The sequence below is a fragment of the Rhinoraja longicauda genome, chromosome 8 (assembly GCF_053455715.1).
Source record: "Rhinoraja longicauda isolate Sanriku21f chromosome 8, sRhiLon1.1, whole genome shotgun sequence".
NCBI classification, from domain to species: Eukaryota; Metazoa; Chordata; class Chondrichthyes; order Rajiformes; family Arhynchobatidae; genus Rhinoraja; species Rhinoraja longicauda.
Window position 1 is genome coordinate 31325891 of NC_135960.1, and position 27644 is coordinate 31353534.

At 41.5% G+C, this 27644-nt stretch overlaps 2 protein-coding genes across 3 annotated transcripts; both read left to right on the plus strand.

The window, feature by feature from the left end:
• Positions 1–236: 236 nt before the first annotated feature.
• Positions 237–16680, plus strand: LOC144595814 (uncharacterized). Of its 2 annotated transcripts, none has more exons than XM_078403510.1 (5): positions 237–488; positions 3101–3633; positions 7008–7086; positions 11958–12490; positions 15964–16680. In XM_078403510.1, exons 1-5 carry the CDS (start codon positions 442–444, stop codon positions 16080–16082), a joined length of 1311 nt encoding a protein of 436 aa, XP_078259636.1. In that variant the 5' UTR covers positions 237–441; the 3' UTR covers positions 16083–16680. The 2 variants fall into 2 exon arrangements, with proteins under 2 accessions (XP_078259636.1, XP_078259635.1); XM_078403509.1 differs by lacking the exon at positions 237–488 and adding an exon at positions 1035–1263.
• A 1024-nt stretch (positions 16681–17704) lies between these two features.
• LOC144596150 (uncharacterized) lies at positions 17705–24521 on the plus strand. Its single transcript, XM_078404327.1, has 4 exons — positions 17705–17827; positions 18552–18655; positions 19846–19956; positions 23568–24521. The coding sequence occupies exons 1-4, from the start codon at positions 17705–17707 to the stop codon at positions 24166–24168; spliced, it is 939 nt and encodes a 312-aa protein (XP_078260453.1). The 3' UTR covers positions 24169–24521.
• The last annotated feature ends 3123 nt before the right edge of the window (positions 24522–27644 follow it).

Genomic DNA, 27644 nt, shown 5'->3' on the forward strand with positions numbered 1-27644 from the left:
GAACCGGAAACTGCTCAGTGTCCATTATTGCTTGTCCGTCTCTTGTGAGAGTGTTGTCATCGCTTGACCCAAGTCCAATATCCTGGTAGACACAAAATGCTGGAGTAACTCAGCGGGTCAGGCAGCATCGAGAGAGAGAGAAGGAATGGGTGACGTTTCGGGTCGAGACCCTTCTTCAGACTGAACTTCAGTCTGAAGGGTCTCGACCCGAAACATCATCAGTCTGAAGAAGGGTCTCGACCCGAAACGTCACCCATTCCTTCTCTCCTGAGATGCTGCCTGACCCGCTGAGTTACTCCAGCATTTTTTGTCTACCTTCGATTTAAACAAGCATCTGCAGTTTTTTTTCCTCCAGTATCCTGGTGATTGGTATCAGTGTCACATGGATCTAGCAGTGCTGGTTGATCTGACTGTGCTGGTGCAGACTCAGCTACAGGCAAAATGTATCTGCGATTCCTCCTGTACAACTTTCCTTCTGAGTGGATAAGGTAAGACCTGGGCTCCTGGCATATTTCCTTTACCATGCCCATCTGGTTGTGACCTTGTGTGGGTCTGTAACCTGACAACCTGTCCTTCCATCAAAGGCTGGTGGCCGGCTTGACTGGTCGTTGCACCTCTTCTGTCACAGCCTTTTATTTAGCTCAGCTTGTACCTCCTGAGTCAAGGAAGGGTGTAGGGCCGAAGACGAACGGCGGGGTTAGGCCACCTCATCCATTCACACCCAACGTCTTTTAATCGCCGCTCATCGTAGACGCGGGCAGTCGGAGCAGATGTACGTGTGAGAGAGAGAGATACACAGCGGCCCAATCCAATTGGAAGAGGCAGGCGGGACCAACGCGCCAGTTCGAACGGTTGGCGGCAGTCGTGCAGCTAGAGCGCGCCGGGAGGAACTGTTGGGCGTCAATGCAGCGCGCACGCACGCGCTGGAAGGAGCGGTTGGGCGTTGGTGCAGCGCGCGTGCTCGCTCTGGGAGGAGCGGTAGGGCGTTAGTGCAGCGCGCGTGCACGCGCTGGGAGGAGCAGTCGGGCGTCAGTACAGCGCGCGTGTACGCGCTGAGGGAGCGGTTGGTCGTTGGTGCAGCGCGCGTGCACGCGCCGAGAGGAACGGTTGGGCACGCGCCGAGAGGAACGGTTGGGCACGCGCGGGAGGGAAATGAGGCGCTCGAGTTGCAGGCCGTAAAGCGAGGATGCGGAAGCAACATAGCGCTCCCGCCGGCAGGTTACAACAGAGCCGGCCCGAGTTCGAAAGCACCTTCCAGGAACTGTAAGAATCTCTTTTCAGTTTGAGCGTAACGTTCGTTTCTTTGACACAATGTACTAGGAGGCGGGCGGAGTTGTGAGAAAAGAGTGGCCCTGGGTGATTTGCAGAACGGGAGGCAGACTGGCGACCCGAGCAGCGTTTCTGTTAGCTATGGAACGAGTAACATTGAGTTATGTTGGGATATTTAACGTCTCTACATGTGGTCAAAACTGCAGACGAGCTGAGTTTGTAAGGTTGTGAGTTGTGACTCAATTTGTAAGGCATCGTGACTTTATTGCACGATGCTGCTCCACCGTTGCTATGCAGTCCAGAAAGGCGAATGGACCACAACGATTAAACTCCACACTTGAGATTGTCTGTTTTCACCTCTTCGTTTTTGTTTAAGTGGCAACCCAGTCGTCTAGATACTGCGGCAAAACTCGCACTATTATTGTATTGTATATAATCATTATGTAACAACGTTGTTTATATTTTTTAAAGAAAAGGACAAACAAGGTGTTAGACAATATTCAGGAGATATTAATTGTGTTGATAGATATTGAAATGAAAACCAATCTTGCCACAAAAGAAGTGGTCATAATTTTAGTTTACACTGATAGATTTAAGCTCTTCATGCGTGGGGGATTCTGATTCTGCATCATTGTAATTATGCTGAGAAAGACAATAAATGTATAAGAACACACACCGCTGGAATAATTCAGTGGGTCAGGCAAAAACTCGACACACTTAAGTTAGGAGATTCTGCTGAGAGCAGATTGTTGTGATGAATAAAAATCTTTTCTATTCAGTCTCCGAGCGACTCAATTTGTAAGGCATCGTGACTTTTTTTTAAAGGGTGGTTGTTTCATTAAAGTAAATTGACCCATATTAAACCTTTCGTATAAAAATAGCAAGATGTAACCTTTTGCTAACTTTAATGCCCACGTGTGGATGAATTCAAAACTACTTTTTCCTCAACCATAAATTATTTTATTCCTTTGTCTATTTTAGTTTATAGAATTGGTCTCTGATTTAATATTTACTGGGATGTCAGCCATGCTCATCAATCTCTTCCTCCACTGTATACATGGTGTAGTATAATTTGAAAATCTGCCATTGATTTTTCATTTACGATATTACTTAATTATCCTAGGATCTACATTGTTCCTGACCATTCCCCTCTTATCCCCCCCTATTACAGTGTAAATGTTGATTTTGGTGTCCTCGTTATTTTCTACATGATCTGCATCTATAACAGAAAAAGATTCAGTTGGAACCATCTGTGGTCAGGGGGAATATTAAATCAAAAACCAGAATATATAAAGTGGATATTGGAGGTGGAATGTCTATAGGATTGATTCTAGGTCTACAAATATTTACTGTATACATATTTCAATGATCCGGAGAGGCCTAGTGCAAGGTATCTAAGCTTACTGATGACATGAAAATAGGTGGAAGAGCATGCTGGTTTTGAGGACATTATGACTACAATAGGAAATAGATAGGTTGAGTAAGTGGGTGAAAATTAGCAAATGGAGTTTAATGCAGAAAACTATAATGCACTTTGGTATGAAGAATTAAAAGACAGTTTTATCTAAACAGATACTGCAAACCTAGGGATCTAAATTTTCTTATGCACAAAACATAAGTTAGCAAGCAGGTGCAGCAATGAATTATTGACCCATATTACACCTTTATTATGCTCTTCACTCTTTCACTTGGAATGTGTGCCTCCTTGAAGTGTCTATTTAGTTAGGTGACTGCAAGAAATTAAGGAAAATCTATAATGAATTTATGACAATGAATTGTGAAGTTTGATTTATTTTGTGTATGTATTCTATTGTTTATATTTTTGTTGCAGCTATAAATCCTTATTTAGCAGCCAAGAAAATGTTGCCCTGAAGGAAAAATATTGTGCTCGCCTCATCGCACGCAAAGATTTAAGCAATTATAGAGCTTTGCAAAATTTAACCCAAAGAAGCAAAACACATCATCAAGCTATCTATAAAGTGGAGCATTCAATTCAGAATAAGCAATTAACCCTGAAGGACAGCAGCAGTGATGTGCGTGTTGTGGGAACCTGCAGTGCCACAACTGAAACTGCAAAACTTTCTGCCAAAACTCCCAATGTAAAATGTGACATCTTTCTGTATAAAGCAGAGTCAAACACCAAGACTGGGTTCTCTCCTAAAAGGCAACAAACTCGGCAGATACAGGGCTCAAGCCCCACCACAATTGGTGATGAAGCATTGCATGATGATGATTCCATGTCAATTCACTCTGGGGAAGATTACAGAGAAACAGTTACGTGTGAAACATGCTCAGAGACGTTTTGGAAAGTGGTAAATAAAAAAGAAATTAGAAAAAGGAAACGTGACAAGAAACAGCCTTATGGTAGGATGATTTTCCTATCCATTTTGTTCTTTAACTTGCACAATGATTGTTTAAATGGTAATTGTACATCAATTAAGGCATTTATGACGGTGGAGGTAATGGGAGTCAGTTTGAAAGAAGGAAATCTTCGGTTCTGTTCCAGGAGTGTTTTCTACAAAGCATTCCACCACTACTGCCTTTTTTTACAAGCTCATCCCCAATGTACAGTCTAAAGGTGAACATATCTTGTTTTGTACAAATTGTTAGAAACGTCATTTGCTGTAATGATATTGGTAGTGTTTATAGAGAATTAGAATTTATAAAATTAACAAGTATAAAGACTTGTTTCTTTCAAGAAATTTCAACATGAGAAATTTGATTGGCTGCATTCAACTATTTCAAAATCATATTGCCCTGTGTCTGAAGTAGCTGTCATGGACCTGCAATGATTTTGGGCTAGAATTAGACTAATCAAGAATGACTTATTGTATACTTTTCAGGAATTCCTCCCCTTTACATTCTTAACTCAGTCTATATCCTGTTGCAGATGCTTTTATATTTTAAAAAGCTTTGAGTCAATTATCGGGCAGATCCCAGATCAACGTTAATGGATTATCATGCATATTGCTTTTTTTCCTTTTGTACCATATAAAAACACAATTTGATTTAAATGTGAGTAGCAATATTTTGGAATTATTGTCATATTAACTTAACTGTTAATATATATTGCTGACCCAAAGGTTTAAGATGTTAATCTAATGAGTCATTTTTATGAATCTGCAATAAAAACAAATATGTGAATTGAAAGAAAGTGTGAATAATAATGAGAATCTGTGTTATATTTCATCTGTCCCAAGTAGAAACATAGAAAAACAGGTGCAGGAGTAGGCCATTCGGCCCTTCGAGCCATCACCGCCATTCAATATGATCACAGCTGATCATCTAAAATCAGTACTCCATTCCTGCTTTTTCCCAATATCCATTGGTTCCTTTAGCCCTGAGAGCTAAATCTAACTCTCTTGAAAACACCCAGTGAATTGGCCTCCACTGCCTTCTGTAGCAGAGAATACCACAGATTCACAACTCTGGGTGAAAAAAGTTTTCCTCATCTCGGTCCTAAATGGCCTACCCCTCATTCCTAAACTGTGACCCCTGGTTCTGAACACCCCAACATTGAGAACATTTTTACTGCATCTAGCACCTTCTGCACATCTCATCAGTTTATGCTCTCCCAAAATATGGTACTTTTCCCATTGCCTGCTAGAATTTGGGTTCACCCCACAGTTTGAAATTCCAATTCCAAGAGAAACAAGCAATTACAGGTACTGGAATCTGGAGCAGAAAACAATCTGCTTGTGGGGAGGAATTGTTGACATTTTGGGCCAAAACCCTGCAAGATGACTAAGGGTGGAGATAGCCAGTATAAAGAGGAGCTGTGGGACGTGAGCCGAGGAGGGGTGAAGGATGCCAGGCATATGGAGCCAGGTTGGGGAAGGGGGAGTGGTGAAGTTTAGTTTAGAGTTGTAGCATGGAAACGGGCCCTTTATTCCGATTGCTTACCCGTACACTAGTTCTATGTTGCCCCACTTTAGCATCCAGCACACTGGGTGAATTTACTGAAGCCAATTAATCTACACGCACCCAAGTCTTTTGAAGTTCAGGGAGAGAACTAGGTGGATGATAGATAGAGGTAGGCTAAAGAAAAAGAGGCAGGTGAATGGAGGGTCAAGATGGAGACTGCAGCAGAAGAATGATAAACATGGAGATGATATTAGGAGCCATGAGAGGAGAGGTGAATGATGGATTTCTGATAAACAGACTATTTTCAGCTTTGATTTAATTTTACGACTTTGTGTATTATAATTACTAGCTTCCTTTCTAAATAGATAGGTAACTTTTTTAAGTGTAGAACCATGGAACTACAGATGCTAGTTTACAAAAAAGGGTTGCAAAATCCTGGAGTGTCCCAGCAGGTCAGGAAAACATGGAAATATGACATTTCAGGTCAGGTCACTTCTTTAGATTGATGTAGCTCAGTACAAGGGTGGGATATGAATTTTTCATGAACTGTCCATACAAACGTATGTCAATTTGTTTTTAGTGGTGGAAAATTGCCATATAAAGTAGAGAAAGAAGTACAGTGATTCTGCCTCTTTGTCTTGGTTTTTCTCCCAACTTTGACATTGGTGACCATGACAATAGCTCTCTAGGATTTCCTTCCCTGAATCTCACCATTTTTAAACTTGAAGTATCTTAAGATGACAAAATAACCACACCATCAATTGGGTGTTGAGTTATTGCTGTGAAATACAATATGATTTCCTAGCCTACATCTTCCTTTTTGTAAGTGTATACTGATTTGTGCAGATAACATCAAACTAGTGTTAATGGATAATCAATGGTCAGCGTGGGCTAAAGGACCTGTTTCCAAGCTGGATCATTCGATTGGATTCAATTCAATTTGATTTGAGGCATATGAATGATGTGGCTGCCCATTGGAGTTGACGAGTGTAATTGGAGCTAAATGGTGATGACGACTAAAGCAACAGATTTGAGGGTTTGTGAAAACCATGTTTGGTACCTCACCTGTGCTGCGAGGTGCCTTTTACAGGTAATTTGCTCTTCCAAACTAGGAGAGCATGAATCTTGATAGATCACGCGCTTAGAGCGCATGGGGTTTTGGTCTTTTGGAAATAATATTCTCTGGATGGCTTACAGCTCCTAGCATACTAGAGCCAGTGGTGAATCTCTGATGTTTGTGAGAAGTGGATCCTGAGATTTGGGAAGTTAGCTGCTCTCCAGAGGAGAGGGTGGGAATTGAGATATGTTAAGTTGTTCAGAGGAGGCACGTTAAAAGAGGTTCTACATATGTTCAGAATAAGGAAATGCAGGATTTAGTGAACAGGTCAGTGATAACATGAGGTTGTGCCTCATTATATACACACAAACATCGATGTTTTGCATCTATAAGGAAAGTATGTAGGAAAGAGCTGCAGATGCTGGTTTAAATCGAAGCTAGACACAAAATGCTGGAGTAACTCAGCGGGACAGGCAGCATCTCTGGAGAGAAGGAATGGGTAACGTTTCAGGTCGAGACCCTTCAGACTGAAGAAGGGTCTCGACCTGAAACGTCACCCATTCCTTCTCTCCAGAGATGCTGCCTGTCCCGCTGAGTTACTCCAGCATTTTGTGTCCAAAGGAAAGTATCACTGGTAATTAAGTATTCTGACCCTCGTGCATTACATGTACATGGATGTTGATCTTTAACTTTTTTGCTAGTGATCCTAAGAGCATTCGAAGTGCTGTTCAAAAAGCTTGCTGTATTTAACTTCATTTGTGCAAAGAATGGAATAAAACTGCAGTGAACTCCATTTTCATATAGATTTCTCTTTCAGATCCTACTTCTTTATCCTGTGACCGGTGGGTCTTAAAAAAACCTTTGTTGCCAAGAGATAATCTGCATAAATACAGAAGGCAAGTATTTTTTCAACTTGTTTTCAAATTATTGGGGTAAAAATATAATTTGCTCTTGCTTTTAAACTAAGGAAGTACCACCAAATATTTCTTGCACTCTAATTTAAATTAAGTGACCACAGATTAAAAATGGAACAGAGGCCAAGTAAAACATAGGAGAGCATAAAATCATGTTAGTACATCATGGATTGCTGCAGAAATGCCATGAAAGTGGAAGGTATAGTAACATCTGCGAAACAGAAGTTTCTTTTGTTTTCGTTTGTGTTGAACTTGAAATAAAGAGCCTTTCAGTTCAACTCCAGACTTGTCACTCAAGTCATGTACAGAATAGCATGGGGAGAAATGGATCAAAAGTACAAATATGTTGCTGGATGTTCTAGTGTGTAGGATGCTTTTGATTCATGGACCACTGTAATCGGGAGTGGAAAATATGGTGCAGATTTTGAAATTGGCAAAAGGTATTGATTAAACTAGCATCAGGCATTAAATCATCAAATCTCCTTCATGTATATAATGAAAGGCAAGCAAAATAACCTCGGGGAAAGTTGTCATTTTTTTGGCATTTTGTAGTTTTGAAATTTCTAAACGACAGTGCTTTAAGGATAATCTGTTGCATTATAGAGTTGTCTGAATGTGGAGGAATACTTGTGTTAGTGTAATTTTTAAAACTGTAGTTAAGCTTGAATATTTTGTGAATCAGATTGCAAGTTAAGAACTCATTGAATTTAAGATAGCCTGGTGAAACAGAAACATAGAAAATAGGTGCAGGAGGAGGCCATTTGGCCCTTCGAGCCAGCACCGACATTCATTGTGATCATGGCTGATCATCTACAATCAGTAACCTGTGCCTGCCTTCTCCCCATATCCCTTGATTCCACTAGCCCCGAGAGCTCTATCTAACTCTTTTAAATTCATCCAGTGAATTGGCTTCCACTGCCTTCTGTGGCAGAGAATTCCACAAATTCACAACTCTCTGGATGAAAAAGTTTCTTCTCACCTCAGTTTTAAATGGCCTCCCCTTTATTTTTAGACTGTCCCCTGGTTCTGGTTAATTTTAAGTTAAGACAAATGTTTGATTTTTTTTTTTAAACTGGCTGCGATGTTGGGAAGAGCTCGAATATTTTGTGAATGAGGTTGCAGGTTGAGAACACAAATTGAATTTAAGATAGCCTGGTTAATTTGAAGTTAAGATAAATGTATGATTTAAAAATATATATCTGGCAGCAAAATTCAAAAAATAACAAAGCTATTTCTAAACCAAATCTATTAAAAGGTTTGATAATGCTGGAATCTGGGACAAAAGATAAATTGGTAAAGGAATTTGGCAGTCAGGTAGCATCTGGGGAGGGAAATGGACAGTTTATATTTTGGGTCAGGACCCCACACCCTGAAATCTTAACATTCTCTCCATTTCTGCGGTTTGACCACCAGTGTGTTTCTAACACTGTCTTTATTTCATATTTCCACCACATATATTGTTTATATTAATAGTGTACAAACAGCTAGCTATCCAATATGGAGTCATAGAATTTTTACTCGGCATGAGAGGAGACCTTTTGGTTCATTATGTCCATTGCAGCTCCTTGCAGTCATTTTGGTTGTCTTCCCTACTTTGTTTTTCCCTGCTATCCTGCCAATTATTTTCTCTCCACTGCATGTAATGATGCAACAAGTTGAGCCAATGATACCAGGCACCAATGAAGGTAAAGCGATCAATCTGAGAGCAACTAGCCTTTCCCCAGTGGATGCACATCCATTTGCCAGATGTCATAACGTGGACTTTTTGGTATATGATTTTCTATAAAAGATCATTCTGTTTTACTTTGAAATGCATGGAAACAGGCCCTTCAGCCTACCGAGTCCGCACTGACCAAGGATAACGCATGCACTAGTTCTATCCGACAAACTAAGGACAATTTATACAGAAGCCAATTAACTTACAAATCTGCGTGTCTTTAGAATGTGTAAGCACCCGGAGAATACCCATGTAGTCACACAGAGAATGTACAAATTCCAGTCTGAAGAAGGGTCTCGACCCGAAACGTCACCCATTCCTTCTCTCCTGAGATGCTGCCTGACCCGCTGAGTTACTCCAGCATTTTTTGTCTACCTTCGATTTAAACAAGCATCTGCAGTTTTTTTTCCTCCAGTATCCTGGTGATTGGTATCAGTGTCACATGGATCTAGCAGTGCTGGTTGATCTGACTGTGCTGGTGCAGACTCAGCTACAGGCAAAATGTATCTGCGATTCCTCCTGTACAACTTTCCTTCTGAGTGGATAAGGTAAGACCTGGGCTCCTGGCATATTTCCTTTACCATGCCCATCTGGTTGTGACCTTGTGTGGGTCTGTAACCTGACAACCTGTCCTTCCATCAAAGGCTGGTGGCCGGCTTGACTGGTCGTTGCACCTCTTCTGTCACAGCCTTTTATTTAGCTCAGCTTGTACCTCCTGAGTCAAGGAAGGGTGTAGGGCCGAAGACGAACGGCGGGGTTAGGCCACCTCATCCATTCACACCCAACGTCTTTTAATCGCCGCTCATCGTAGACGCGGGCAGTCGGAGCAGATGTACGTGTGAGAGAGAGAGATACACAGCGGCCCAATCCAATTGGAAGAGGCAGGCGGGACCAACGCGCCAGTTCGAACGGTTGGCGGCAGTCGTGCAGCTCGAGCGCGCCGGGAGGAACTGTTGGGCGTCAATGCAGCGCGCACGCACGCGCTGGAAGGAGCGGTTGGGCGTTGGTGCAGCGCGCGTGCTCGCTCTGGGAGGAGCGGTAGGGCGTTAGTGCAGCGCGCGTGCACGCGCTGGGAGGAGCAGTCGGGCGTCAGTACAGCGCGCGTGTCCGCGCTGAGGGAGCGGTTGGTCGTTGGTGCAGCGCGCGTGCACGCGCCGAGAGGAACGGTTGGGCACGCGCGGGAGGGAAATGAGGCGCTCGAGTTGCAGGCCGTAAAGCGAGGATGCGGAAGCAACATAGCGCTCCCGCCGGCAGGTTACAACAGAGCCGGCCCGAGTTCGAAAGCACCTTCCAGGAACTGTAAGAATCTCTTTTCAGTTTGAGCGTAACGTTCGTTTCTTTGACACAATGTACTAGGAGGTGGGCGGAGTTGTGAGAAAAGAGTGGCCCTGGGTGATTTGCAGAACGGGAGGCAGACTGGCGACCCGAGCAGCGTTTCTGTTAGCTATGGAATGAGTAACATTGAGTTATGTTGGGATATTTAACGTCTCTACATGTGGTCAAAACTGCAGACGAGCTGAGTTTGTAAGGTTGTGAGTTGTGACTCAATTTGTAAGGCATCGTGACTTTATTGCACGATGCTGTTCCACCGTTGCTATGCAGTCCAGAAAGGCGAATGGACCACAACGATTAAACTCCACACTTGAGATTGTCTGTTTTCACCTCTTCGTTTTTGTTTAAGTGGCAACCCAGTCGTCTAGATACTGCGGCAAAACTCGCACTATTATTGTATTGTATATAATCATTATGTAACAACGTTGTTTATATTTTTTAAAGAAAAGGACAAACAAGGTGTTAGACAATATTCAGGAGATATTAATTGTGTTGATAGATATTGAAATGAAAACCAATCTTGCCACAAAAGAAGTGGTCATAATTTTAGTTTACACTGATAGATTTAAGCTCTTCATGCGTGGGGGATTCTGATTCTGCATCATTGTAATTATGCTGAGAAAGACAATAAATGTATAAGAACACACACCGCTGGAATAATTCAGTGGGTCAGGCAAAAACTCGACACTTAAGTTAGGAGATTCTGCTGAGAGAGCAGATTGTTGTGATGAATAAAAATCTTTTCTATTCAGTCTCCGAGCGACTCAATTTTGTAAGGCATCGTGACTTTTTTTTAAAGGGTGGTTGTTTCATTAAAGTAAATTGACCCATATTAAACCTTTCGTATAAAAATAGCAAGATGTAACCTTTTGCTAACTTTAATGCCCACGTGTGGATGAATTCAAAACTACTTTTTCCTCAACCATAAATTATTTTATTCCTTTGTCTATTTTAGTTTATAGAATTGGTCTCTGATTTAATATTTACTGGGATGTCAGCCATGCTCATCAATCTCTTCCTCCACTGTATACATGGTGTAGTATAATTTGAAAATCTGCCATTGATTTTTCATTTACGATATTACTTAATTATCCTAGGATCTACATTGTTCCTGACCATTCCCCTCTTATCCCCCCTATTACAGTGTAAATGTTGATTTTGGTGTCCTCGTTATTTTCTACATGATCTGCATCTATAACAGAAAAAGATTCAGTTGGAACCATCTGTGGTCAGGGGGAATATTAAATCAAAAACCAGAATATATAAAGTGGATATTGGAGGTGGAATGTCTATAGGATTGATTCTAGGTCTACAAATATTTACTGTATACATATTTCAATGATCCGGAGAGGCCTAGTGCAAGGTATCTAAGCTTACTGATGACATGAAAATAGGTGGAAGAGCATGCTGGTTTTGAGGACATTATGACTACAATAGGAAATAGATAGGTTGAGTAAGTGGGTGAAAATGAGCAAATGGAGTTTAATGCAGAAAACTATAATGCACTTTGGTATGAAGAATTAAAAGACAGTTTTATCTAAACAGATACTGCAAACCTAGGGATCTAAATTTTCTTATGCACAAAACATAAGTTAGCAAGCAGGTGCAGCAATGAATTATTGACCCATATTACACCTTTATTATGCTCTTCACTCTTTCACTTGGAATGTGTGCCTCCTTGAAGTGTCTATTTAGTTAGGTGACTGCAAGAAATTAAGGAAAATCTATAATGAATTTATGACAATGAATTGTGAAGTTTGATTTATTTTGTGTATGTATTCTATTGTTTATATTTTTGTTGCAGCTATAAATCCTTATTTAGCAGCCAAGAAAATGTTGCCCTGAAGGAAAAATATTGTGCTCGCCTCATCGCACGCAAAGATTTAAGCAATTATAGAGCTTTGCAAAATTTAACCCAAAGAAGCAAAACACATCATCAAGCTATCTATAAAGTGGAGCATTCAATTCAGAATAAGCAATTAACCCTGAAGGACAGCAGCAGTGATGTGCGTGTTGTGGGAACCTGCAGTGCCACAACTGAAACTGCAAAACTTTCTGCCAAAACTCCCAATGTAAAATGTGACATCTTTCTGTATAAAGCAGAGTCAAACACCAAGACTGGGTTCTCTCCTAAAAGGCAACAAACTCGGCAGATACAGGGCTCAAGCCCCACCACAATTGGTGATGAAGCATTGCATGATGATGATTCCATGTCAATTCACTCTGGGGAAGATTACAGAGAAACAGTTACGTGTGAAACATGCTCAGAGACGTTTTGGAAAGTGGTAAATAAAAAAGAAATTAGAAAAAGGAAACGTGACAAGAAACAGCCTTATGGTAGGATGATTTTCCTATCCATTTTGTTCTTTAACTTGCACAATGATTGTTTAAATGGTAATTGTACATCAATTAAGGCATTTATGACGGTGGAGGTAATGGGAGTCAGTTTGAAAGAAGGAAATCTTCGGTTCTGTTCCAGGAGTGTTTTCTACAAAGCATTCCACCACTACTGCCTTTTTTTACAAGCTCATCCCCAATGTACAGTCTAAAGGTGAACATATCTTGTTTTGTACAAATTGTTAGAAACGTCATTTGCTGTAATGATATTGGTAGTGTTTATAGAGAATTAGAATTTATAAAATTAACAAGTATAAAGACTTGTTTCTTTCAAGAAATTTCAACATGAGAAATTTGATTGGCTGCATTCAACTATTTCAAAATCATATTGCCCTGTGTCTGAAGTAGCTGTCATGGACCTGCAATGATTTTGGGCTAGAATTAGACTAATCAAGAATGACTTATTGTATACTTTTCAGGAATTCCTCCCCTTTACATTCTTAACTCAGTCTATATCCTGTTGCAGATGCTTTTATATTTTAAAAAGCTTTGAGTCAATTATCGGGCAGATCCCAGATCAACGTTAATGGATTATCATGCATATTGCTTTTTTTCCTTTTGTACCATATAAAAACACAATTTGATTTAAATGTGAGTAGCAATATTTTGGAATTATTGTCATATTAACTTAACTGTTAATATATATTGCTGACCCAAAGGTTTAAGATGTTAATCTAATGAGTCATTTTTATGAATCTGCAATAAAAACAAATATGTGAATTGAAAGAAAGTGTGAATAATAATGAGAATCTGTGTTATATTTCATCTGTCCCAAGTAGAAACATAGAAAAACAGGTGCAGGAGTAGGCCATTCGGCCCTTCGAGCCATCACTGCCATTCAATATGATCACAGCTGATCATCTAAAATCAGTACTCCATTCCTGCTTTTTCCCAATATCCATTTGTTCCTTTAGCCCTGAGAGCTAAATCTAACTCTCTTGAAAACACCCAATGAATTGGCCTCCACTGCCTTCTGTAGCAGAGAATACCACAGATTCACAACTCTGGGTGAAAAAAGTTTTCCTCATCTCGGTCCTAAATGGCCTACCCCTCATTCCTAAACTGTGACCCCTGGTTCTGAACACCCCAACATTGAGAACATTTTTACTGCATCTAGCACCTTCTGCACATCTCATCAGTTTATGCTCTCCCAAAATATGGTACTTTTCCCATTGCCCGCTAGAATTTGGGTTCACCCCACAGTTTGAAATTCCAATTCCAAGAGAAACAAGCAATTACAGGTACTGGAATCTGGAGCAGAAAACAATCTGCTTGTGGGGAGGAATTGTTGACATTTTGGGCCAAAACCCTGCAAGATGACTAAGGGTGGAGATAGCCAGTATAAAGAGGAGCTGTGGGACGTGAGCCGAGGAGGGGTGAAGGATGCCAGGCATATGGAGCCAGGTTGGGGAAGGGGGAGTGGTGAAGTTTAGTTTAGAGTTGTAGCATGGAAACGGGCCCTTTATTCCGATTGCTTACCCGTACACTAGTTCTATGTTGCCCCACTTTAGCATCCAGCACACTGGGTGAATTTACTGAAGCCAATTAATCTACACGCACCCAAGTCTTTTGAAGTTCAGGGAGAGAACTAGGTGGATGATAGATAGAGGTAGGCTAAAGAAAAAGAGGCAGGTGAATGGAGGGTCAAGATGGAGACTGCAGCAGAAGAATGATAAACATGGAGATGATATTAGGAGCCATGAGAGGAGAGGTGAATGATGGATTTCTGATAAACAGACTATTTTCAGCTTTGATTTAATTTTACGACTTTGTGTATTATAATTACTAGCTTCCTTTCTAAATAGATAGGTAACTTTTTTAAGTGTAGAACCATGGAACTACAGATGCTAGTTTACAAAAAAGGGTTGCAAAATCCTGGAGTGTCCCAGCAGGTCAGGAAAACATGGAAATATGACATTTCAGGTCAGGTCACTTCTTTAGATTGATGTAGCTCAGTACAAGGGTGGGATATGAATTTTTCATGAACTGTCCATACAAACGTATGTCAATTTGTTTTTAGTGGTGGAAAATTGCCATATAAAGTAGAGAAAGAAGTACAGTGATTCTGCCTCTTTGTCTTGGTTTTTCTCCCAACTTTGACATTGGTGACCATGACAATAGCTCTCTAGGATTTCCTTCCCTGAATCTCACCATTTTTAAACTTGAAGTATCTTAAGATGACAAAATAACCACACCATCAATTGGGTGTTGAGTTATTGCTGTGAAATACAATATGATTTCCTAGCCTACATCTTCCTTTTTGTAAGTGTATACTGATTTGTGCAGATAACATCAAACTAGTGTTAATGGATAATCAATGGTCAGCGTGGGCTAAAGGACCTGTTTCCAAGCTGGATCATTCGATTGGATTCAATTCAATTTGATTTGAGGCATATGAATGATGTGGCTGCCCATTGGAGTTGACGAGTGTAATTGGAGCTAAATGGTGATGACGACTAAAGCAACAGATTTGAGGGTTTGTGAAAACCATGTTTGGTACCTCACCTGTGCTGCGAGGTGCCTTTTACAGGTAATTTGCTCTTCCAAACTAGGAGAGCATGAATCTTGATAGATCACGCGCTTAGAGCGCATGGGGTTTTGGTCTTTTGGAAATAATATTCTCTGGATGGCTTACAGCTCCTAGCATACTAGAGCCAGTGGTGAATCTCTGATGTTTGTGAGAAGTGGATCCTGAGATTTGGGAAGTTAGCTGCTCTCCAGAGGAGAGGGTGGGAATTGAGATATGTTAAGTTGTTCAGAGGAGGCACGTTAAAAGAGGTTCTACATATGTTCAGAATAAGGAAATGCAGGATTTAGTGAACAGGTCAGTGATAACATGAGGTTGTGCCTCATTATATACACACAAACATCGATGTTTTGCATCTATAAGGAAAGTATGTAGGAAAGAGCTGCAGATGCTGGTTTAAATCGAAGCTAGACACAAAATGCTGGAGTAACTCAGCGGGACAGGCAGCATCTCTGGAGAGAAGGAATGGGTAACGTTTCAGGTCGAGACCCTTCAGACTGAAGAAGGGTCTCGACCTGAAACGTCACCCATTCCTTCTCTCCAGAGATGCTGCCTGTCCCGCTGAGTTACTCCAGCATTTTGTGTCTACTTTCATTCTGAAGAAGGATCTCGACCCGAAACGTCACCCACCTCTTCTCTACAGAGATGCTGCCTGTCCCGCTGAGTTACTCTAGCATTTTGTGTCCAAAGGAAAGTATCACTGGTAATTAAGTATTCTGACCCTCGTGCGTTACATGTACATGGATGTTGATCTTTAACTTTTTTGCTAGTGATCCTAAGAGCATTCGAAGTGCTGTTCAAAAAGCTTGCTGTATTTAACTTCATTTGTGCAAAGAATGGAATAAAACTGCAGTGAACTCCATTTTCATATAGATTTCTCTTTCAGATCCTACTTCTTTATCCTGTGACCGGTGGGTCTTAAAAAAACCTTTGTTGCCAAGAGATAATCTGCATAAATACAGAAGGCAAGTATTTTTTCAACTTGTTTTCAAATTATTGGGGTAAAAATATAATTTGCTCTTGCTTTTAAACTAAGGAAGTACCACCAAATATTTCTTGCACTCTAATTTAAATTAAGTGACCACAGATTAAAAATGGAACAGAGGCCAAGTAAAACATAGGAGAGCATAAAATCATGTTAGTACATCATGGATTGCTGCAGAAATGCCATGAAAGTGGAAGGTATAGTAACATCTGCGAAACAGAAGTTTCTTTTGTTTTCGTTTGTGTTGAACTTGAAATAAAGAGCCTTTCAGTTCAACTCCAGACTTGTCACTCAAGTCATGTACAGAATAGCATGGGGAGAAATGGATCAAAAGTACAAATATGTTGCTGGATGTTCTAGTGTGTAGGATGCTTTTGATTCATGGACCACTGTAATCGGGAGTGGAAAATATGGTGCAGATTTTGAAATTGGCAAAGGGTATTGATTAAACTAGCATCAGGCATTAAATCATCAAATCTCCTTCATGTATATAATGAAAGGCAAGCAAAATAACCTCGGGGAAAGTTGTCATTTTTTTGGCATTTTGTAGTTTTGAAATTTCTAAACGACAGTGCTTTAAGGATAATCTGTTGCATTATAGAGTTGTCTGAATGTGGAGGAATACTTGTGTTAGTGTAATTTTTAAAACTGTAGTTAAGCTTGAATATTTTGTGAATCAGATTGCAAGTTAAGAACGCATTGAATTTAAGATAGCCTGGTGAAACAGAAACATAGAAAATAGGTGCAGGAGGAGGCCATTTGGCCCTTCGAGCCAGCACCGACATTCATTGTGATCATGGCTGATCATCTACAATCAGTAACCTGTGCCTGCCTTCTCCCCATATCCCTTGATTCCACTAGCCCCGAGAGCTCTATCTAACTCTCTTTTAAATTCATCCAGTGAATTGGCTTCCACTGCCTTCTGTGGCAGAGAATTCCACAAATTCACAACTCTCTGGATGAAAAAGTTTCTTCTCACCTCAGTTTTAAATGGCCTCCCCTTTATTTTTAGACTGTCCCCTGGTTCTGGTTAATTTTAAGTTAAGACAAATGTTTGATTTTTTCTTTAAACTGGCTGCGATGTTGGGAAGAGCTTGAATATTTTGTGAATGAGGTTGCAGGTTGAGAACACAAATTGAATTTAAGATAGCCTGGTTAATTTGAAGTTAAGATAAATGTATGATTTAAAAATATATCTGGCAGCAAAATTCAAAAAATAACAAAGCTATTTCTAAACCAAATCTATTAAAAGGTTTGATAATGCTGGAATCTGGGACAAAAGATAAATTGGTAAAGGAATTTGGCAGTCAGGTAGCATCTGGGGAGGGAAATGGACAGTTTATATTTTGGGTCAGGACCCCACACCCTGAAATCTTAACATTCTCTCCATTTCTGCGGCTTGACCACCAGTGTGTTTCTAACACTGTCTTTATTTCATATTTCCACCACATATATTGTTTATATTAATAGTGTACAAACAGCTAGCTATCCAATATGGAGTCATAGAATTTTTACTCGGCATGAGAGGAGACCATTTGGTTCATTATGTCCATTGCAGCTCCTTGCAGTCATTTTGGTTGTCTTCCCTACTTTGTTTTTCCCTGCTATCCTGCCAATTATTTTCTCTCCACTGCATGTAATGATGCAACAAGTTGAGCTAATGATACCAGGCACCAATGAAGGTAAAGCGATCAATCTGAGAGCAACTAGCCTTTCCCCAGTGGATGCACATCCATTTGCCAGATGTCATAACGTGGACTTTTTGGTATATGATTTTCTATAAAAGATCATTCTGTTTTACTTTGAAATACTGCATGGAAACAGGCCCTTCAGCCTACCGAGTCCGCACTGACCAAGGATAACGCATGCACTAGTTCTATCCTACAAACTAAGGACAATTTATACAGAAGCCAATTAACTTACAAATCTGCGTGTCTTTAGAATGTGTAAGCACCCGGAGAATACCCATGTAGTCACACAGAGAATGTACAAATTCCATTCAGACGGCACCTGTAGTCGGGATCGAACCCGGGTCTCCGGCACTGTAAGGCAACGACTCTACTGCTGCGCCTCTGCATTGGCTCTCCATGGGACTGAAACCCCCACCATTCGCAGGACTGCGATGAGGCAATTATTCTGTGAAAAGCTGAGCAAGATTGGCCTTCACAGTGCAGTCTAGGAAAATAATATTTCTCGGTGGGATCACTGGTTATGATATTAACTGATGGGAAAATGTCAAGAGACCTATCCTTTGGCTGGAGAATTCATAACTATTGGGATGTCATCTTGGTAAGAGTCGATCTGCATAGAAATGAGGCAAACAGATCTGAACAGAATTCAAGTTTGAGATTGATGAATTTTGGGAAACATGGGGATTAGGTAGAGAAAATGATTGTTGAAAGACAGATTTGGCTCAGGAGCCATTATGTTCTACTTGTGCTCCCATATTTTGTAACTGCTCTTGCTTTGATAATGCTGCTCGTGTTCAGATGTTGATGGGGACATTGTCACATGTCAAAAGGGTTGCTGAACTTCGTAAGGCTGTGATTCCCTTTGTCAATAAAGCAAAGCTTGTCTTCCTTTGCACCAAGATGTAACTGCTAAAAGCTATGCTTACGTTGTATGGTATTGAAGGATTTGTTCAATATTCCCAGCCATTAGGCTTTTAAGTTTGGCTATCTAGCTGTTAGCAATTCATTGGACTGAATATAAAAGGATGCAATTGTCTTGCTGTCATTAGTTTACTGGTCATGCTGTTATTGCATCCCTGCTGAGGTGATCCAATCGCATGTCAGGTTCGCACCCTTTCAGCTCCTGGAGAAAAGCCTCTATTTTCTATTTCTTGAATTTTTCAATTTTCCAGTCATTTTTAAAATGCCACTGATCTTTTTGTGCACAACCTGGTCAATGTATTTGTACAAACACAAAATTGTAGATGCTGCTTTACTAAAAAGGACACAGTGCTGGAGTAACTCAGCAGGTCAGGTAGCACCTCTGGAGAACATTGGTAGATGATATTATGGCTCTGGATCCTCTTCGGGCTGATCGTGGGGGAGGAGCGGAAGGAAAGCTGGGAGAGGAGAGCATGCAAAACGTGACAGAAAATAGGAGGCAGGGAAGTGTGGGGGAGGAGGGGGGTTGATAGGTATATGGTTGGAATAAGGCCAGAGATTAAAATGGAAGACAATATGATTGTAGAGTTGCGAATTGTGGGGGGAGAGGAGAAATAGGTATGAGTCCATGTTGGAGATGGGGTGGGGGGGGGGGGGCATGGTGTGTTTTGGAAAAGAAAAGGGAGGGGCTATATGGGGTATAAAGGGAGAGGGGTATTGTTCTGCAGTTACCAAAATGTTGTTAAAATTCAGTGTTCATATTGTTGGTTTGCAAGCGATCCAATGTTGTTCCCGCTTATGGCCTGTCTGGCAATAGAGGAGCCCAGGACAGAAAAATCAATATGGGAATGGGAAAAGGAGTTTGTGATTGGCAATCAAAGTCCAAGGTCATCTTTGTGTCCTATCTTGCAAAGCGAATCTGTTAGCTGACACCAGCCATATCTGTACCATCCTGTTTTCTTGGCTTTGCCCTATCATTTACATTCCCTTTGGTTTTTACCTCCCCACCCTCTTCAATGCCAGATTGTTCTGATGAACGTTTGTCGACCTGAAACGCTAACTATTTTCCTCAACAAATACTGCCTGACTTGAGATGCTCTTAAATTTTCTGCCTTGATTTAAGTTGAGTTTTTGTTAAATCTTCTAACTTCTGTGATGGTTCTAATTGCAGAGAGATTGAACCACCAGTAACATACCTGAAATCATTGGAATGGTCTGCCCAAACTAGAGATGCAAAGAAATGGATTCCCCAGTGTTCCAGGTCACATATGTTTCTGCACAGGTAAAATTGCATGTGTTCCTCCCAAAGAGTTCTAGGCATTTTTTTCTTGAAGTATTTTTTGCCTGTTCCATTCCATGCCTAATAACAATACTAGCTCAATTTTTCAATGAAGCTGTTATTTTAAATAGATTTTGATCTCATCTTGGAAGTATAAGATCCAATAAAGAATTGGTGTCAAAAATGCATCAAGATAATGCCATTCTAGATTAAACATTTTTGAACAACCTAATGTCCCATAATAATTAGAACTAAAAAAAAATTATATTTGAGGTAGTGTTCAATACATCAAAATTCATCTGTTAGTAAAAAATTGTTTTATGCTATATCTTTGTCTCATTTGCTATGATTGTCTTATTGCAGAATTCATTTATTGGAGTTCTACCTCCATAGTTCCTTTAACTGTATTTCCCTTTTTTGATTACCCTCAATGCCTAACCAGAAAATGACCTTTCCTTGTTTTTGATCTGTGATCTCCAGTACTGCTCTCCCAAATTAGAAATTTAGATTAAACACAGCTGTTGTAACTTTGACAAATTGAGATATACTTTGAGATCGAGAACACAGTATCATGGTGCCAGAACAAAAAACCTCTCCCTCAATGTCGCTAAAGTTATTACCTTTAGGAAACATGGTGGCCATGCCCCATTCAGCATCCATGAAACAGATGTGGAAATGGTTGAGAGCTTCAAGTTCCTTGCATTAATGTGGACCAACCACATTGATGTGACAGCAAAGAAGACACACCAACACCTCTACTTCCTGAGGAGACTGAGCATCCTATAGATGCACCATAGAAAACATACTGTCGGGTTGCATCGCAGATTGATTTAGGAACAGCTCTGCTCAAGACCGCAAGGAATAACAGTTGCAGATGTAGCCCATATACAGACTGGACTTCCCACCATTGACACTTTGTGCTGCCTGGGAAAAGCCGCCAGCATAATCAAAGACTTGTCCAACCCCGGTCGTTACTAAGCAATTAATGCACTACAGTGCTAAGTATAATATTCTGCACTTTTTCTTCTGTTTTTCTGTAACTATTGCACTTGAGGTTGAACGGAATGGAATACTTTATTGTCACGTGACTAGGCACAGTGAAATTCGTTGCTGCACGCCCAATGTATGCAAATAGCAGCCAAATACGGCGCTGACAGTTACAAAGCATGTCGGCTCCTCCTTTTGTTCTCTTCCCTTGAATAGCAGGCAAAACAAAGCTTTTCACTTACATGTGACAATAATAAACATAAGTTTCAATGCGCAATATTTACTCTATACCCAGTCAAATGAAATGTATGAATTGGTACCGGAGCAGGCCACTGAATCCATGACCTTCCTCAGCCATCTACAAGATCATGGCTAATCTGACTGTAAATTTAGCTCTGCAGTCCCATCTATCTGGTAACCTTTCACTCCCTTGTTTATAAAGGATCTATCCAAGTTCAAAGACTGAGCTTATTATCTTTGAAAAAGAGCTCCAAAAGCTGTTGACTCTCCCGAGATAAATAAATGTCACCTAGTATGTATTAAATAGGCAACCCTTGAATGACCCCTACTAAATTGTCCTACGAGAGCAAATATCCTCCCCACATCCACTATGTCAGAACCCCTCAGGATCTTATTTCAGTCCTCTTATAATCTCATGCAAATACAAACCCAGCTTGTCTAATGTTTCCTCCAAAACAATCTCCCCATACAGGGCAATAGTTTTCTGAACTGCTAATTCATATCTATCCTTAGTCTTCCAGATATTTCATCAATACCCATTTTGAAGGAAGTAAACCTACTTATTTAAATTCCCCCAATAATTCTGTTTGCTTCCATAATGACTTGCATCACCTGCACACTAGCTTTTGCAAATCATGCCTCGGATGCCTTGAATTCCCTGCATCTCAGCACTTTGCAATCTCTCATCATGCAGATAATATATTTTTTGTTTTCAATTTTTTAATCAAAGTAGGCAATTTCACATTTTCCCACCTATTTTCATTTGCTCAATCTTAGCCACTATTATATCTGTTTCATAACCTCTGTGTCCTCTTCACAATCTGCTTTATCAGCAAATTTAACAAACATGCCTTGAGGTCATTCATCCAAGTCATTTATTGGATGGCATAGCAGTTTGCGCTGCAGCTGTACAGCTCCAAAGACTTGTTTATACATTTTTCCATGTTGGAGGATAATTAAATGTAAACTTTGTATTGATGTTTAGAATCTAATTTTTTTAATTAATTTGATTGCCATCTTGACCCTTTGGGATTGTGCTGTGGAATGTGCATATGTTGTCTTGTGTACCTGGCCATGTGCTTCTATCCTTTGCACCATCAATCTATATACTAAAACATTCATTTGTTTGTTTGTTCCTGAACTACAGCCAAAACGGTACATGATAGCGCAACAATTTTAGGCCCACCTTACTCACCGTCATCCCTTTGGTGCTAATGGAAGAAGTTTCATTGAAATCTGTTATATTTTTTAAGTTATTCACACTTTAAAGTTTAAATCTATCTCCTAGGGAGGAGGGGAGGGAGAATAAGGGGGGGTTGAGGGGGATGGAGTGGGGAGGGGAAGTGGAGGAGGGGAGAGGGGGAGGAGAGGGTGCTGCACCAATGCAGGAGAGGTTTGGGCCCAACGGGTCCACTTGGTCTATTTAAAATAAAATTTCCATCTCTCACTCTGCTTCTTCGCAACCTGCACCATGGAAGGTGTTTCTTTTTCTTTAGCCATGAATTTCAGTGGATCATTGTGTCCTCAATCATTTGTGATTTATATTCTGCCCTTAATCCTACCCTTTTCTTTCAGAGCCATGATTTTTAAAAAACTACATTACCCTCTCCTAATAAGCCACAAATTGTTTACTGCTATGGTAATGTCATGAACATTGCCTTTACAGCCTTTTCGATCCCTTTCCCTGGCACTTTCCCATGCAACAACCAAGTTGCATCCAAAATGTCAAAACTCTTCTTTTCACAGCCACTCATCTGCTCTGTATCTCTCGCATTTCTATTTTACCATTTAATTTTGTAAAATAAAGCATGATTTTTTCCACAAAGCACTTCAGGCTTGAAAGTAGCACAGTGCAAGCGGTTGTTGTTGGAACTCTAGGTACTAAGTATTAACAGAAATACTTATCCCTCTGTTCTCCAAAAGAACTGCATGAGTCATATTTGTGCTTGTTGTTACTGCCTTGAGGCTCCCACAAACACGTTCTCCAGTTGCTGTCTCCATTCCTCTTTCCCAATTGCCTGAAACTAAGCCATATTTATTTCAGCTTTTGTATTGTTTGGCCAAAAATATAAGCTATGGGTCACATCCATACTTTCAAAGCCACAGACATATAACATTGTCTAATTCTCCACTTGCCACTGTGGCTAATGTTCTCATAATTCTGCAGTTATTTCCAGATGGTATATTGTCATAATTTACAAGATAGTTCAACTCTAGAAACTAGGAATTCCTATGCATGGTATTAGGGTGTCATTGAAAATACAGAAAATAAAGGAACAGTGGAATATTGTATTTTGTATTTGGAGGAAAACTACAAGGAGGAAATAAAAGATGAATAAATCTTGGCTAGATGTGTTAAAAAATTTTTTTTTTAATTCTGTCCTCAGGAATTTACGCTCTTGTAAGAGAAAAGTTGATGAATTTCTTCACGAGAATGGAAAGAGAGGACCTCTGATAAAGGTGAGAAAGAGATCCAGGAAGAAAAATCTTTTTGTCTACAAGCTTCCTGAAGCTCATCCCTCTGCCAGTGTACTCTCACCCAATGAAGACTCTGAATTTGAAATGGAGAACTGCTCTGTAAAAAGGAAGTTAGCTTCTGCTGTCCTGAACCGAGAGGCTAGGTCCAAGAAAGATGGCTGTGATTTTTCAGATGATTCGAACACCTGTGAAAGTGGGTTTTGCAGCTATGACAGTAGGTCCATGCAATGTGACAATAGCACCTGTCCCAGGAAAGATAAGTTTGCACTTGATGTATTCGGATCTGATACAACGACTGCATTTTCAACTTCAGCTTTATTATGCACTGAAAACCGATTATATTCCCAATTGGAGGATCGAAAATTATGGCAGGAAACGCCAGACAAAAATTCCACAGATCCTCTTTCCAGTTCTTTTGGTTGGTTAAAACCTGGGGGATTTACATCTATGATTGCTAAGTTAAAGGCTAGACATCAAACCTTACCTGGCAGTGTTGTTAAAGAAACATGACCAGCCTGTTGAAACCTTCCTTAAATAATTCACTACAAAGTTGTTGTCTATATCTACATTTATTGCTAATAAATGTTTTTTGTAGTATTAATTTTAATTTCTTGCCAAATCTGATCCATTACAATAAACAGCAGTGATTAATGTATAGTTTATTTAAAACAAATGCTAAATAATGGAAATTCCAAATGCAGTTTCTTACTTGGATAAGCACCATCCAACATTTCCCAGCTCAGCAGCTTATGAGTTCACTTTAACATAGTTATCACGGGAAAATTTGCACAAATATTGAAACCTCACCTTTGTGATTTTTATGAAAGCCTGTTGTTTTTTCAATTCAAATAAAACAAGTACAGCATAGAACAACTTCCTCAAATAGATCCTTTCCAGTTATTTTTGCTTGGGTAAAACTTGTACAGCTGTAGTAGTGAGATTAGGTGCTTTACGGATGGAGTTTAAGAATTATTGATTTTGTTTACATTTTATTCTAATATTTTGTAAGCTTTTTTGCCACAGGCAGAATGGTTTTAGACAACTTATTTTGGTAAATGCGTAAATTAAATAGCATGTTGGTACTATAAAAGGAATTTGTTGAGGAAATGGTTTCGGTTAAGCTGCAGGTCCTGATTTAACGCTGGGTTAAACCCATTGTTGTGTGATGTTATACTTGTCACATTTACTCCAAATTTAAGTTTGAATTTGTCAATGTATGTCATAATTATTTGCAAATGAGACTGGATTCTATATGCATTGATGTGATGACGAGAACTCTTCTGTCATACCACCCAATTGAATCTGCCATAAAGTTACTGTGCCCTTTCTTGCCCACTGAGAATGTGGGTCAGTGGCAAATGAGTTAAAGATCCACTGGTTAAGTAGAAAGGGAGTAAAAGGAAGAGCTTGTAAGAAAATAACTGCAGATGCTGGTCCAAATCGAAGGTATTTATTTCACAAAATGCTGGAGTAACTCAGCAGGTCAGGCAGCATCTCAGGTCTCTACCCGAAACGTCACCCATCCCTTCTCTCCTGAGATGCTGCCTGACCTGCTGAGTTGCTTCAGCATTTTGTGGGGAAAAAAGAAGAGCTTCATACATTAAGGAATGCAAGTTCGCTTGGAACATTATTGGCTGGGTGGTTGTGGCAAAAAGAAAATTTAGGTGGTTAAGTGCTGAAATCTGCAAGATCGATAACTACAGTGTGATTTGCAATGAAAGGATACAGGATGCAGCCGTGGTGGAGGCCCAGGAAATGATCAAAATCAAAGCGGACAGGCAATCGATGTGTATAAATTGAATGGATTAGTGTCTGAGTTCTTTATAAAGTAGGATGCATATGATAATGCTGTTTGGCTTTAGTCGGAGATGGGAGCTTTGGCCCAATTGAGCACCCACGTACACCAATCCTACCATTGGCCATTTTTCTCCCTACATTACCATATGTGTCTACTCGCCTACATGCTAGGGGCAGTTTACAGCAGCCAATTAACCCACATGTCTTTATGATGTGGGAAGAAATCGAAGCACATGCGGTGTCACAGGGTGAATGTGCAAACACCAAGTGGACTGCAGATGTGAGCAGGATTAAACCTGACTTGCTAGAGAGTGACAGATCTAGTCCTAACGTAACCCTTTTGGTTTAGTGGAATTGAAATGGAGCAATTGTGAATCTAATTTATTCTTGGGTTTAATTTAGCTTACATTTTAAAATTACCGGTGTATAAATTGAACAAAAGTGTTGTAGTGGCCTGGACGTGGCCAGAAATAGGCTGGACGCCAGGCAGGTTTTGAAAGTTCTTTAATGCAGGTTGTGAGCATCCACTCACAACGAGTTCCACCGAAGGGATGAAACACTCCCCAAAAAGCCCTGGGTAGAAACCCCGTAGCCAGTGGGCAATCCCTCGTCCCTGTCCGTCAAGTGCCAAGGGGACTGACCCAAGGAGTGGCCTAATATCCAGGGACCACCACAGGACCCCCCCAAAAAAAAACGGGCGTACCAAACTACCAACCCGGGTGCGCAGCACGCCTGGCGCAGGAACCAGAGGCCGACCGACAGATGGAGGGGACGGAGCAGACACTGAAGGAGGTAACCTAGACGGAGTGCGACCTCGCAGGCGGGGCCGCGCGACCAGCACCGGCCGATCAATGTCAACATGCGCTGGCTTCAGGTGCGCAACTGAAACGGTCTCACTCTTACCCTCCATGTCCAGGACGAATGTGGACGACCCATGTTGCAGGACCCAGAAGGGGCCCTCATATGGCCGCTGGAGAGGTGTCCGATGAGCGTCCCTGTGCAGGAAAATGAACTGGCAGTCCTCCAGAGCAGGAGGAACGTGCGGTTGGAAAGACCCATGACGAGACGTGGGCACCGGCGCCAGCCTGCCCACCGTCTGCCGAAGACGTTGCAGGGCGTCCGAAGGCTGCTCCACTTGATCCTGTGCCGGTGGGATGAACTCCCCGGGAACTGTCAACGTGGCCCCATTCTCGAACTCGGCGGAGGAGGAGGCCAAGTCTTCCTTGGATGCGGTGCAGATCCCAAGCAAAACCCACGGCAGGGCGTCCACCCAGTTTGGGTCAGTGAGCCGTGCCTTCAGGGTAGCCTTCAGCTGGCGGTGAAGCCGTTCCACCAGGCCGTTCGCCTGTGGATGATATGCCGTAGTGTGGTGTGGGCGAACTCCCAGGAGGCGTGCCATGGCCGACCACAGTTCCGACGTAAACTGAGGCCCCTGGTCTGACGTTATGTCCAGCAGCACCCCGAACCGGGCGATCCAGTGCGCCGCCAAGGCCCGAGCACAGGTGGCTGTCGAGGTGTCCACCAGCGGAATAGCCTCAGGCCACCGGGTGAAGCGGTCGACCACGGTGAAGAGGTGGGTCATGCCCCGGGATGGCAGCAGCGGCCACGATGTCCACGTGAATGTGGACGAACCGCTGCCGAGGAACGCCGAACCCCTGTAGCGGTGCACGCACGTGTCGCTGGACCTTGATGGTCTGGCACGGGATGCAGCTGCGTGCCCAATGTGTAACCTGCTGGCGCAGCCCGTGCCACATGAAGCGGGAGGCTACAAGGACCGTCGTCGCCCGAATGGAGGGATGGGCAAGCCCGTGGAGCACCTCAAACACACTGCGTCGCCGGACGATGGGGCGCGGCAGGCCAGTGGAGATGTCGCACAGCGGCGTTGCGCCCCCAGGACCACAGACAATGTCCTCCAGCTGCTGGCCCGAAACTGCCTTGCAATAGGCGGCCGTTTCCTCGTCCACCAGCTGTGCGGCTGCCAGGGTGGAATAATCAATACCACCAGCCGCTTGGAGAACGGCGTGGATCGCGGGCCTATCATATCATATCATATATATACAGCCGGAAACAGGCCTTCTCGGCCCACCAAGTCCGCGCCGCCCAGTGATCCCCGTACATTAACACTATCCTACACCCACTAGGGACAATTTTTACATTTACCCAGCCAATTAACCTACATACCTGTACGT